The 12667-nt window shown below is 41.8% G+C and overlaps 1 protein-coding gene across 1 annotated transcript; it reads left to right on the top strand.

Annotated features, from left to right (window-relative positions):
• The first annotated feature begins 749 nt into the window (after positions 1-749).
• On the top strand, positions 750-12658 carry nepro (nucleolus and neural progenitor protein). Its single transcript, XM_048238596.1, is given in 11 exon segments — positions 750-1504; positions 1978-2132; positions 4818-4906; positions 5239-5367; positions 7921-7998; positions 8350-8579; positions 8582-8740; positions 9262-9303; positions 9441-9460; positions 9639-9874; positions 11691-12658. Coding segments are annotated over 11 exon segments (1632 nt in total). The 5' UTR covers positions 750-1422; the 3' UTR covers positions 12103-12658.
• The last annotated feature ends 9 nt before the right edge of the window (positions 12659-12667 follow it).

The raw sequence follows: 12667 nt of genomic DNA, 5'->3' as shown, positions 1-12667 counted from the left end.
ATTTAAGCGGATCCAGTCTCCATCACTTTCAGAAAGACTGCAAAGGCCAGCTTGATTCATGTCCTGTTGTAAGTTACATGCTGATCATTATCACTAGGCTAGTGGTTTAGGGGCGCCATTTTTCTCTCCCTTTCGCTTTCGTTAGTCTTTTTTTTTTTTCCTCAAGTAACGGATGGGATTTTTGATGTAGCAAAGTACAATACTTCACTCAAAATGTAATCAAGTAAAATTTAAAATACCGATTTTATAAACTATTTAAAAATACAAAATACACAGAAAAAAACTACTCAATACAGTAACATTGTAAATGTATTTTGTTACTTTCCACCTCTGACATTTACAGTGGTCTATTTGATAGTGTATTGGCCCTGACTAAGTTTGTGTTATGTATAAACCCCAATCCTTGTTGATACAAGTACCAATATTAGCCAAGAAAGTTTTTTAATCACATTAAAAAAATTTCACCATAGGCAGTAAAAGACTCCATGCATCTTTGTCAATATTTTTTTTAGCTGAGAAAGTTTCAAACTATGACCATAACGGCCTTTCCACCAATCAGAGGCATCACTGTGGGATTGTTCAGGATTGTGGGTAATGAAGTACTTATCCAAGAGATCGTTGAATAAAAGGCATTTGTCTCAAAACATGGTTAGTGCCCCATGAACTCTTGGTGTCTATAGGAGCATATACAATCGCTTAGTACAGCCGTAGCTGGCTTTAAGTCTACCACGTGCAGTTAAGTTTTTATGGCTTATACCGCAATTGTCAATTGAGAAATTGCATTGAATTTTTACATCCGGCATCGGCTGTGGGCGGGACCGTGCAACAGCGCTCGAGGTCCACCCACAAAGCTACTGTAAGCCTACTTGCGTTTCGTGTTTGATAGCCTACTTGCATCAGATCGTTAAAATAGGGCCCTCACTCGATCAATTGGCTGACGACTAACAAAATGCCTTATGTAGCCAGATGATTTGGCGAAATTGTAGAGCTACTTCAGAATCGGTTTTAGCACTAGTTTTGAAAGTCAAGAATAAAGACGGAATGTCTGGATTAAAATCGACCTTATATTTCAACTTTATTCCCGACATTTGGAGGTTCAGATTCAGTCAACGTTCAGATTAAAGTTGATATTTCAACTTTATTCTCGACATGTCTAGTTTAATGTTGACATGTCGACTTTAAAATTGGCATGTCGAGTTAGTTTAATCCCGGCATGGCAAATATATATATTTTTTCTTTCGTGTGGCCCGTTGTATGAAACCGATCTAGGAAATATCGGAATCCATGCAACTTTTCTGGTTGCTGCACATTGGATTTGTGGTCACACACTTGTTTGACGGTGTCGGACCATAGGTAGCAGGAAATGACATCACATAAAGCAACAAATTTGATTGGCTGCCACTTGGACCGGAGCATGCAGACATGGACGGGCCGTGGAATAAGATAAACATTCCTTTTCCAAGCGCTGTATCTGTATACCGAATACCGTATTCTGAAGCTACAGGTATGTGATGAGCAAGACATTGCAAAATAATGTCTCCATTCTCTTGTGTAATTTGTGTTAGTTGTGTTCATACTGAATAAATGTTTTTTGGTTTGCTTTATTCGAGCAAAGCACTGCACACGTGGTAGGCTAGTAGCCTATTGCGAAAGTAGCTTTTGAGGAAGTAGCTTAGGCTGATGACATAGGGGTAGTTCTGGTTTATGTGTTGGGCAATTCCACGGAAAATAGACTTTTTGTCACATCTATAACGCCAGTGAAATGCCTTGGCATTTGTATGATGTGAATAATAACATTCATTGTTTGTGCATTTTTTTCTCATGTACATTCTTCAGCCAAAAATAGCAAATGCTCAAATTTCAATTACATCATACCATACCATCACATTTTATTGGCGTTATGGATGTTACAAAAAACGTGATTTTCCATTGAATTGCCCTGTTATTAATTATACCTTCTCCTTTGTTTGTTCACAGACACTGTTGTGCAATATGTCGTTGCGAAAAGCGAAAAGTTTTTACAAATGTTCTGCAGCGAGGTCTTGCAGACGGAGATCCGTGTTCTGTACGATGTACTGTACGTCATTAACAACAGTTTCAGGCGACACAAGCCTTTTCGCGCACTCAAACAGGTAACTCGGATAACTAAATAATATAAAAACTATTCAGATGAAGCGTGTGTTCTGTGTAGCATTACTAATATATGGAGAGTTTGGTTCCAAAAGGCCATATCCTCCATTAATTTACATAAATCGTTTTTAAAAATGTTTAAAAAGTAATTTTAGTGGAACTGTTGTCCGTGCAGGCTACTTTTGCGTTCATTCATTATTCTGTTTTGGAAGTGAAATTGTTAGTGGTGTTGAGGGTCCAAGAGAGGACACCCAGGATCCTGAAGCTGGTGACACGCTCAAGTTCCAAGTTTCAAGTTTAGTTTATTCGTCACATGCATGATTTTACATGTACAACAGCAGTGAAATGTAAAATGTAACATCTCCAACTGTGCTGGGAGACTAAAATAATTATAATTAATAGAAACATAAAAACATGAAACATAAAACATACCGTCATACTGTCCAATTAACATCAACTAAAAAGTGCAAGTGTAATGTATGCAAGTCCTATTGGCCCTGGTCATGTTGTGGCCATCTGAATGATAGTCTTTTGAGCAGACATGGGGGACTCGAGTCACATGACTTGACCCGAGTCAGACTCAAGTCACATTTTTTAAGACTTGAGACTTGCTTGATCAACATGTATAAAAGACTCGACTTGACTTTGACTTGCTATTCATGACTTGAGACTTGACTTAGACTTGAGACAAATGACTTGAAATGACTTGACTTTTTATTTTTTTCATAGATATTAAGGAGTTAACTTTACGATTTTAGAAAATCTGCTTAGGTGCGGTTGCATGCGTCACGCGAGCGAACCTGTCATTGTACCAAGTGACGCGACGCGACAGACCAAAAGTGACGTTGGCGGCAGCGTTTGATTGATTGATTGATTGATTGATTGATTGATTGATTCACTTTTTCAACATTATTGGTTCCCTGGAGATGTGACAGGTCAGGACAGGTGTAACTTGAACTGTTTGAATATATTTTCATGATTTGATGTAGCTTAGGCTACCTAATATTTGAGGCATATTGAAACAATAATAGGCTATTTTATAATAGGTCTACTTGAAATACATTTATTTTTATTCGTATACATCTTATTCTATAAACCGTTCAGATGTAGGCTATGTGGCTTGAATGAATGCAATGTCTATTTGTTTGTTACAAATAAAACTCCAGCAGTTTATAACTAGCCTATTGTAGCTTATTTTAAAATGAAAACATGGGTAAATCATCATGAATTTCAATGATTTGGCTATGACTTGACTTGACTTGCTTGACCCAAGCTATGACTTGACTTGACTTGACTATGGCTTGACTGTCACAAAAAATGACTTGGACATGCTTGAGACTTGAAGGTTAAGACTTGAGACTTGCTTGTGACTTGCACATGTGTGACTTACTCCCACCTCTGCTTTTGAGGCATAAAGGATGGACATCATTTTTGACCTGTTGCCAAATGCGATGCATTGCAGCCGTCTCAGAGCACCTCACAGCATTGGTGCAGGACGTGGATGCTTAGGCTAGTGTAGATTTTGCAAAGTTCACAATCACAAACTCAAGCGAGGAGTAGGTTGAATAGACTATACTGTACAGCCTATGAGTAGGCCAGGCTTTCCCATGATGCACAGTTGGAACTTGAAGTTTCATCAGCAAACAGAATGGCCAACCCCGCGAGCGCTTTCAAACTTCTGTAGACTGCTCCAACCCGATGAAAATGTATGACCGGCTGAAGACCAGAGGAACCATTGTTTCAGAAAATCTACCTGAGACCTTTTTAGGTAGCCTACTGTCCAACAAACAACACTGTTTCAGAAAATCTACCTGAGACCTTTTAGGTAGCCTACTGTCCAAACAATGCTGTTTCAGAAAATCTACCTGAGACCTTTTAGGTAGCCTACTGTCCAAAAATCTACCTGAGACCTTTTAGGTGTTTCAAACAACGAAAATCTACCTGAGACCTTTTTAGGTAGCCTACTGTCCAACAAACAACACTGTTACAGGGGGCTACACTGGGACCTTTTATGAAACAATGCTGTTTCAAGAGAATCTACCTGAGACCTTTTAGGTAGCCTACTGTCCAAACAACGCTGTTTCAAAAATCAATTTTAGAAGACTGCACTGGTCTATTTTTTTGTCAAACATACACTGGGCACCTGAAGCGCCTCCGTTTCATAGGCTATGTGGTCTATTTTTTTCAAACATACGCGCACAGCATAGGCTATGTGTCGCGAACGGAGCGCTCCAATGACATTTATTTTTCTTTATTGCATTTTGCATTTCACATTAACCATTAAATCGGCATTGTCTTTGTAGCTTAATCCCAGAAATAGGTGAAAATAGGGGATAATTTCCAATTAGCAAGTGACTATAGAACAAAAGTTACCAAAAAAAAAAGTCATACCACTCACCACTTACCACAAAATGGAATAATAAATGAACGCAAAAGTACACGGACCAACTGTTATTGGATTATTGTTATTTGATTTATATCTCCTCAATCAAAACAACACAACTGCAATTGTTTTGATATTAGCTGAAATACACAATTGAATAACATGACTTAATGATATCAAAAATGGAGATATAGCGTTTTGTAACCATACTGTAAACATACATGTCACTCATCACATTTTTTTTATTTCTTCTGGAATTTGACATGATTCATGTTGGTCTGTGTGTGTGTCATGTGTGTTTTAGGTAGAGCAGTGTATAAATCGAGTCAAGGAAATGAAGTTGCAAGAGGCTGTGCAGGACCTTTGGGTGGCGTGTCCTAAGAAAGCTCAGCGGTATGCTTCCAGCTTCTCATTAAGATGACACTGTATGACCGGTATACTATGTACCTGTAGTAAATTTCCTTGGAATTTCCCCTGGGGATCAATAAAGTATCTATCTATCTGTCCATCTGTCTGTCTGTCTATCTATCTATCTATTTATCTATGAGTTTAAATGCAGCTGAAACTCATAGCGTAGCTATGACGTAGCTGATTGGTTCGTAGATCATGTGATGGCACAGTGCTGTGACGAATGGAATTACAGGAATCTTTACGCGTACACTTCTGCTCTGGACCTGAGTAAACTCTCTTTGATTGGGTATTGTGTGTGTGTGTGTGTGTTGCAGGACCATGGGACTGGAGTGTGGGGAGTGTGAGGTGCCCAGTCAGGCGATTCTGGAGTGGACGTGTGTGAAGATGGTTGGTGGAGCCCACCTCCTTACTTGCCTCCTAGACCACTGCTCAAGGGCCTTCATGTATCCTTTACATAGACACACACGCACATGCAGTCACGCACACACACACGCTCAAGAGTAGGGCTGAGCAATTCGGTTCCAATATGACACCAGTGCTGATATGAATGGTAGACCGAATGACGAGGTGTGTCATCTCTATCTCTGTGCCATCTCTACCATCTCACTCGGATGGCACCAGAGCCTACAGCATACATGGGCCACATCCGGCCCGTGGGCTTTCCCTGACCGGCCCGCGTAAGGTCCGTGAAAGAACAGTAGTCAAGAGCCTAGCATAGAGATAATGCACGCAAATCAATATCGTTGTTTTATTTTGAAAGCGACTGCTATTTGTGCATTAGCCACATTTGTGCGTGGATACATACGATGTAAACACCCTCACTGATGTGCTGGTGAATAGAATTTATGCTTCTGCGTCGACACAATGCAGTTGCCTTTAAGTCGGCGTAAACCTTTCAAAGTTTTGTCTCTTATGTCTGCAAAGGTTGTCAGAATGAACTCCTGCTGTTTGTTGGCGATACGTTAATAAGTGTTCATTTCAAAACGTTACTGGCAGATAGATAGTTTACATTCAGATAACCCCGTCATTGTAACCAAAATATGTCTGAGTTTATTTGCAAAGCTTGTTAGCGAACTAGTGTGATGCTACTACCCACAGGTTGCTTGAAGCAGCCGGCTCAACACACAGGGCGAGTTGACCAATCACAGCTTTGTGCATAAAGTTAAAGCAAAAACATGGCCTATATTTTTAAAATAGTTTTCTTTGTGCATGTTGATTAACTAATGACAGCCTACTATTGTCTCCACCACATTTTCATAGTCTAATTCTGCATAGAGTTAATTTAATGATGGTAATGATTTAATAATGAAATATTGCTGAGTGTTGATGAAATGGTGGCACAGGCTTATGGTTGTACTGACTCCTTCACATTTTCATGGCCTAGCCTAATTATATAGATATTGCAGTACTTTTTTATATCAGTCTTTGAAAACTGAAAAAAAAATGTCAATGTCAAAAAATCATTTTCGAGAATGAGGATTACCGTAAATACTGGACATAGATTAAATAGCCTATTGCTGTTTTTCCTTTGTCTCCTTCACATTTTCATCTGTTCTTACGAGTAGTAAACAAAACCATATGATTAACTTAATGTTATACAAGAACAGAATAGAATTGGACAGAATTGAGTTCAGACTTGAGTTCGGTATTTTGGGTCCGGCCCTCCTCAACAGTCCCAGTTTGTCATGTGGCCCCTTAGGGGCCTAACATTAGTTGCCATCACCATCTCACTGGCCCAGAGCCTACACACTATGCCCGTTACATGCCATCTCACTCAGATAGCATCTCTACCATCTCACTCTGATAGCACCAGAGCCTACACACTATGCCCGTTACATGCCATCTCACTCAGATAGCACCAGAGCCTACACACTATGCCCGTTACATGCCATCTCACTCAGATAGCACCAGAGCCTACACACTATGCCAAAATGTTAAACTTAACAGTGGTTTGGTGTGAATTTCACCCTAGGGTCATTTGCACGATGACCGCGAGCCAAACAAACCCCCAGAAGCTTTTTTCTCTTGGTCGAACATTGGTCGTTAGAAGTACTTTTAAAAAAAAAAGCCCGTAAAAGTCCTTTGCAAAACTCACAGGTGTAAGGGAAAAGCTTGTGAATTTAACACTCCATAGACATGCATGACATTTGAAAATAAAACTCACAGCCAAGGCTTTGAACCAGTTCACCAAAAAATGAAAAACAAAAACTTTTGATGTTTGGCTAGAAACAGAAACAAAACCAGAAACTTTACATTTTTTATGTTATTATGGAACAGAACCGGTTATCAGTCTCTAAAATAAGGGTTGCTTCCTTAGTATAGCGTAGTTGAAAGTTTTCACGTTCTTTTAAAACGCACCTCTTGTTTCTCTCTCGCTCTCTCGGAGGGAGCCTGTCGAGCATTTGCTCTGCTGCCGGCTTGTGCCTCCACATCGCCCAAAACACTTGATGTCATTGCATTCTCCACATTTTTAGCTACATTTTCATGCATCACATCATCATTTTTTGTAAATTGCTTTACAATTACCGTCGGGTTCTCGTTGGCCGCCTTCGTTATCACCCTGTTCGCCTCAGCTTGCAGCCATTCACTCCTTTGTCTTCATTAACATTCCCGGGAGATTTCTCAGTCTTTTTGGCCTCTATGTGTCCAGTTACATAGTCTCTGTCTGTTCTTGGTCTTCCATTTTGTGAAATAAATTTCTAAATAAATGTGACTTATAGTCCAGTGTGACTTATAGTCCAGTGTGACTTATATGTTTTTTTCCTCTTCATCACACATGGTGTGACTGATGTGACTTATAGTCCAGAAAATAAGGTATTTCCTCGGTAGTAGGTTAAGAACGATAGTTCTTGTCTAGTGAAGTAACTCCCCACAAGCAAGAGGCTTTGAAACATCAACAGCCCAGTTTACACTAAAAGCTTGCTAACGTGCTACCAGAGCAGCACACACACACACACACACTCATGCTACAGACCTTGACTGGTGTTTGACTCCAGCCTGATTAGACGGCACCTGCAGACAGGAGACTTCCTCATTCTGAACCTTCTGCTCATCAGTATGCTGTCCAGACTATGGTCAGTCTTACACACACACATAATCTCTCTCTCTCTCTCCCCATGTTCATATAGAATGTGCACATTCATGTCTTCCAGGCTACACGGGGCACACAGCTGAAGCATTCTGTTTGCGGAGTGTCTGCTGCAGCTGTTATCGTCCACTGTAATCGCTGGAACTGGCTACACCAGACGTGATGGTGGCGCGTATGTTCAAAACGATCAGACCAGTCTTCTGAAACGATTTCTACGCTCCGCAAACAGAGCACTTCAGTTGCGGTGTAGCCTCCCTGTTAGACAGTATCAACACCTCTAATTGTGAGACCCCCCTATCTGTCCCCCCGTGCCCCCCCGTCTCTGCCCCGTCCTCAGGGTGCTGTTCCGGGGCCTGCTGCGTGCGCTGCTCCCCCTCTACCAGTGCTGCCTGGAGCTCCTGGAGCCTGTGTCCAGTGCCCGGCCGCTGCCCTACCTGAGCGGGTGCACGCTGCCCGCCGAGCTGGCCACCGCCCTGGGGCCCTCGGGGACCGCCCTGCTGGACGTGGTGGACCCCACGGGCCGGGCCAGGAGGACGGGCAGGAGGGGCGCCAGGCCCACGCTGCTCAGCCGCCTGTTTGGGCAGGAGGGGCAGGACCCAGGGGCAGCGGAGGGAGGGAGGACAGGGACGAGGGGCGGGTGAGCGGGACTGGCGTGGGCGCGCAGAAGGCCTCGCGTCTCATAGAGGACCTGGGCAGCATCGTACGCCAGAGGAGCCTGGACATCATCAGTATGGGCTTGTTTGTTAGTTGGTCTGCTAGTTGTGTAGCATGAGTATGGGCTTGTTTGTTTGTTTGTTTGTTTGTTGGTCTGCTAGTTGTGTAGCATGAGTATGGGCTTGTTTGTTTGTTTGTTTGTTTGTTTGTTTGTTGGTCTGCTAGTTGTGTAGCATGAGTGGGCTTTGTTTGTTTGTTTGTTTGTTTGTTTGTTTGTTGGTCTGTAAGTTATGTGGCATGAATATGGGCTTGGCTTGGATTGTCTGTTTGTTTGTTTGTTAGTTAAGATTAAAAAAAAAAAATTTTTTTCCTCATGACCTGTTTGCTTCTAGTATTGATAGACTGTAAAATAGTATTGATAGACTGTAAAATAGTAATTGATAGACTGTAAAATGCACAGTCATCTCCTTGATATCTCCTTGAGATTCAGTCCTCCACGTGTGTGTGTGTGTGTTTGTGTGTGTGTTTGTGTGTGTGTTTGTTTGTGTGTGTGTGCACGCTCTTATGACACTAACTACTGTGTGTTTCCTCCCAGGTGTAGGGGCAGAACTGGACATGAAAGCTCTACTAATGGGGACCAGAGCAGCTTATGACACTAACTACTGTGTGTTTCCACCCACCAATGTGTAGGGACCAGCAGAACTGGACATGAAACACACACACACACACACACACACACACACACACACACACCAATGTATTTACTTATGGGGACCAGAGCAGCAAACACACAGGTGTGTGACACACACACACACACACACACACACACACACACACACACACACACCAATGTATTTACTTATGGGGACCAGAGCAGCAAACACACAGGTGTTGATACACACACACACACACACACACACCAATGTATTTACTGCAGAGGTTGTTTTTTGATCATCCACATTGTCCTTACAGATGGCTACGTTGCCAAACCAAAGACGTTCTTCCTGTCAAGATCCAGCTGTGATTAGTCAGAAGAAGAAATTTGTGAAGTTGTTAGACTCCGCCACCTCTTTCAGTGACCTGGCTGTGACCCTACAGGAAGTGATTCAGTGGTGTAGAGACAGGAAGTTGTCACAGGAGAGGCGGAGTCTAGCGTTCATGTGTGTGAAGTGTCGCAGGATGGTCAGCATGGAGGCCGATGGCCAGAGGTACATGACCTTTAACCTTATACTGTGCCTGGACGTACACACCACCTTTAAGGCTACATTGTCATTTTTTGGAATGATTCTTAACAAAAATCCATATCCGCGCGGTAGTAAAAATAATCTACCAAAATGAAGGCCCTTGAAAGTTAGTAAAAGGTAATAAATGCAATTTGACTTGGTAGTACATTTTTCATCACCACCTCAATATATAATGAGTTTACATTTTTTGCTTAATATTTGTGTCTACATGTTTTAACTTCATCTTGCCTAATTAAAAAATATATACGTGCTAACAACAATACCTGAGTGAGTTGGGAGTTGATCGCAATGACGTAGAAGTAAACTGTGTAGAGTTCTGTGGTTGACAGCCTATCAGTGACGCCAACAACATTTTCGCCTTTTTGCCTCAGTTGATATTACAGGGATGCAAACGGCGCGCTTTTCGGCGCCTTCCTACACGTTAGTTTAGGCGGCTTATATGAATCGTGCAGATCCGAAGAGTTTTTTAGGGCCTGGGATGGATGCTTTTTTCACGTCATCTAGGCCCTACCGCAGGCTACCAGAGGAACCAGAGCAGTGTTTATCATATGGGCCTGCTGGTCAAATGTCCGGTGCTTCTGTCACTCATCTGATAATTTGTTCATGTAGCAAAGGAGCGGTAGATGTACAGTAGTCTATCACTCTGATAGCAGCTAAGAAAATATAGGCTACACTCACTCCGTTAGGAGGCAACTCCCTCAGTTCGCACTAGGCTACTTCAGCAGGAAGTTTTAACAACTGTGGACTTGACTAGTGTGCTTTCGTTCAGTTGACGGTGGCGCTGCCATCTGACTGTGATCATCCAGAACCGTACAATAATGAAATTATTCCACCTAGCCCATCAGTAACAAAGTTCAAACTAGTCACTGACATAGTAACCGACAACATTTTTTTTTTTAATGTAACCTAGACCTAGTATCTAATGTTACGTTGCAACCAATTCCTTAGACCTATGTCATTTATTAAAACGGGTAGAAAAACTGAAAAAAGACGTATCATTTAAAGTCCCAGACATTTAAAGGGACAGCGATCACTCAAGACAGGCCTACACCACAACTGAGTGATGAACGTGTAATGCTTTGAATAGCCTACAAAACACTGCATTCATATCCTATCGACAACAGACCCCAGTAACGCATCGAATCGCATTGCTACAAATTTTGAAGTATTGAAAAGAATCAAATCGTTGGCTTAAAGAATCAATATTGTATCGAATTGTGATTAAACTTGTGATTTACACTCCTAAATGGCATCCTTATTATTACTGTTGTTTTGGGAAGTATTTCTCATGCAAGCATCGTGCAACCATGCTGAGTAATGCAATTATAGTTTTGAAGTTAGTTTTATAATTCAAGTTTTCGTAGCAGCTACTGTGAAATAGACTAAAAGTATTGCAATATTATTTTTTAGCCATGTAGCCAGCCCTAGCTTGCAGCTGCCAGGAAACCCCTAAGATGATCTCTGACTCTTAATGGACATAGACGAGCATGTTAACGTTATCTTGAACTACAGTACATAAATATCTTGCACGGTATTGTTAAATATTGTTAGCACTGATAAGTTGCTCTCTGAATATAAGCCAAAATAACATGAGTTAAAACCCTGCATCAGATTCTCTCTGTGTTGATATGACTGACTTGCTGAGTTAACTCTGCATCAGATTCTGTGTTTTTGTGTAGTGTTGATATGACTGTCTTGCTGAGTTAAAGCCCTGCATGAGATTCTCGGTGTTGCTGTGCGCGGGTGACTCATGACTCGTGTGCTGTTTGTCTCTTTTCAGTGTGACGAGGCGTTTGCAGCTGTTCCAGCGTGCTCTCAGGTGGGGTCTACTGCACGGCAGGTGGCGTTCTCCTCAACGCCGTCATTCGCTGAGAACCCTCTGGAGGCAACGCCTGGGCTGCAGAGCCTCCTTTAGAACACTCCGGAACCATTACGGAACTCTCACACAAAAAAACAGAACATTTCAAGCTGGTTCTAGAACAGTGCGGGCCGTCTCCAGCAAACATAAAGTGTTACCACGGCAACCTGTTGACTCCTCAGGGGAGGAGGTAGGAGGAAGTGATGTCATAAGTGCTGCAGCTGTTGCAGCTGGTTCTGGTGGGAATGGAAAGTCTGCAAAGACAGTCCCACGGGACCCCGCCGATGCAAATGAAGATGACATTGATGATATATTTGCGTCCATAGGTTTCTGACTGTGTGTGTGTGTGCTACATTTACGAGCCTATAAATACAGGAAACACAAAACGTTCATGAGTTCATGTCAAATAACTCCCACTAACACAGTGCTCAGCAGTAAGCTTTCAATGAACGTCAATCTCAAAAGATCTCTAAGTTGTAATTGGGTAAGTTAACTCAGAATAAGTGATAAACCTTCTAATAGAAGAGCTGTATGGCTTCATTCCCCTAACAAAACAATGCTATAGGACTCTTGTTGTAGGAGGTTTACCACTTACTCTGAGTTAACTTACCCAGGTTTGTCCCTAAACCACGTACTTGGAATACCCCCCAGAGCTTCTTGCTGTTGTACCGGTTACTGTGAAATAAAGACAGCACAGAAATGACACAAGACATGTTGCATTGTGGGAACAAAGAGAGATGCACATCTCTATATTTTTTTATTTTATGGCAGACATGTTCACTATGTTATTCATGAGAGGTTCTATCTTTTCTGTTATTATTTATAGTTTTTTAACCTTGGTTTTGGTGAATGTATGATTTGTGCCAATGAATAAAGCAGGTTACATTTTCTGATTTTGT

This window comes from Alosa alosa, chromosome 3, assembly GCF_017589495.1.
Source record: "Alosa alosa isolate M-15738 ecotype Scorff River chromosome 3, AALO_Geno_1.1, whole genome shotgun sequence".
NCBI classification, from domain to species: domain Eukaryota; kingdom Metazoa; phylum Chordata; class Actinopteri; order Clupeiformes; family Clupeidae; genus Alosa; species Alosa alosa.
This window is presented reverse-complemented; position numbering and strand designations above follow the sequence as displayed.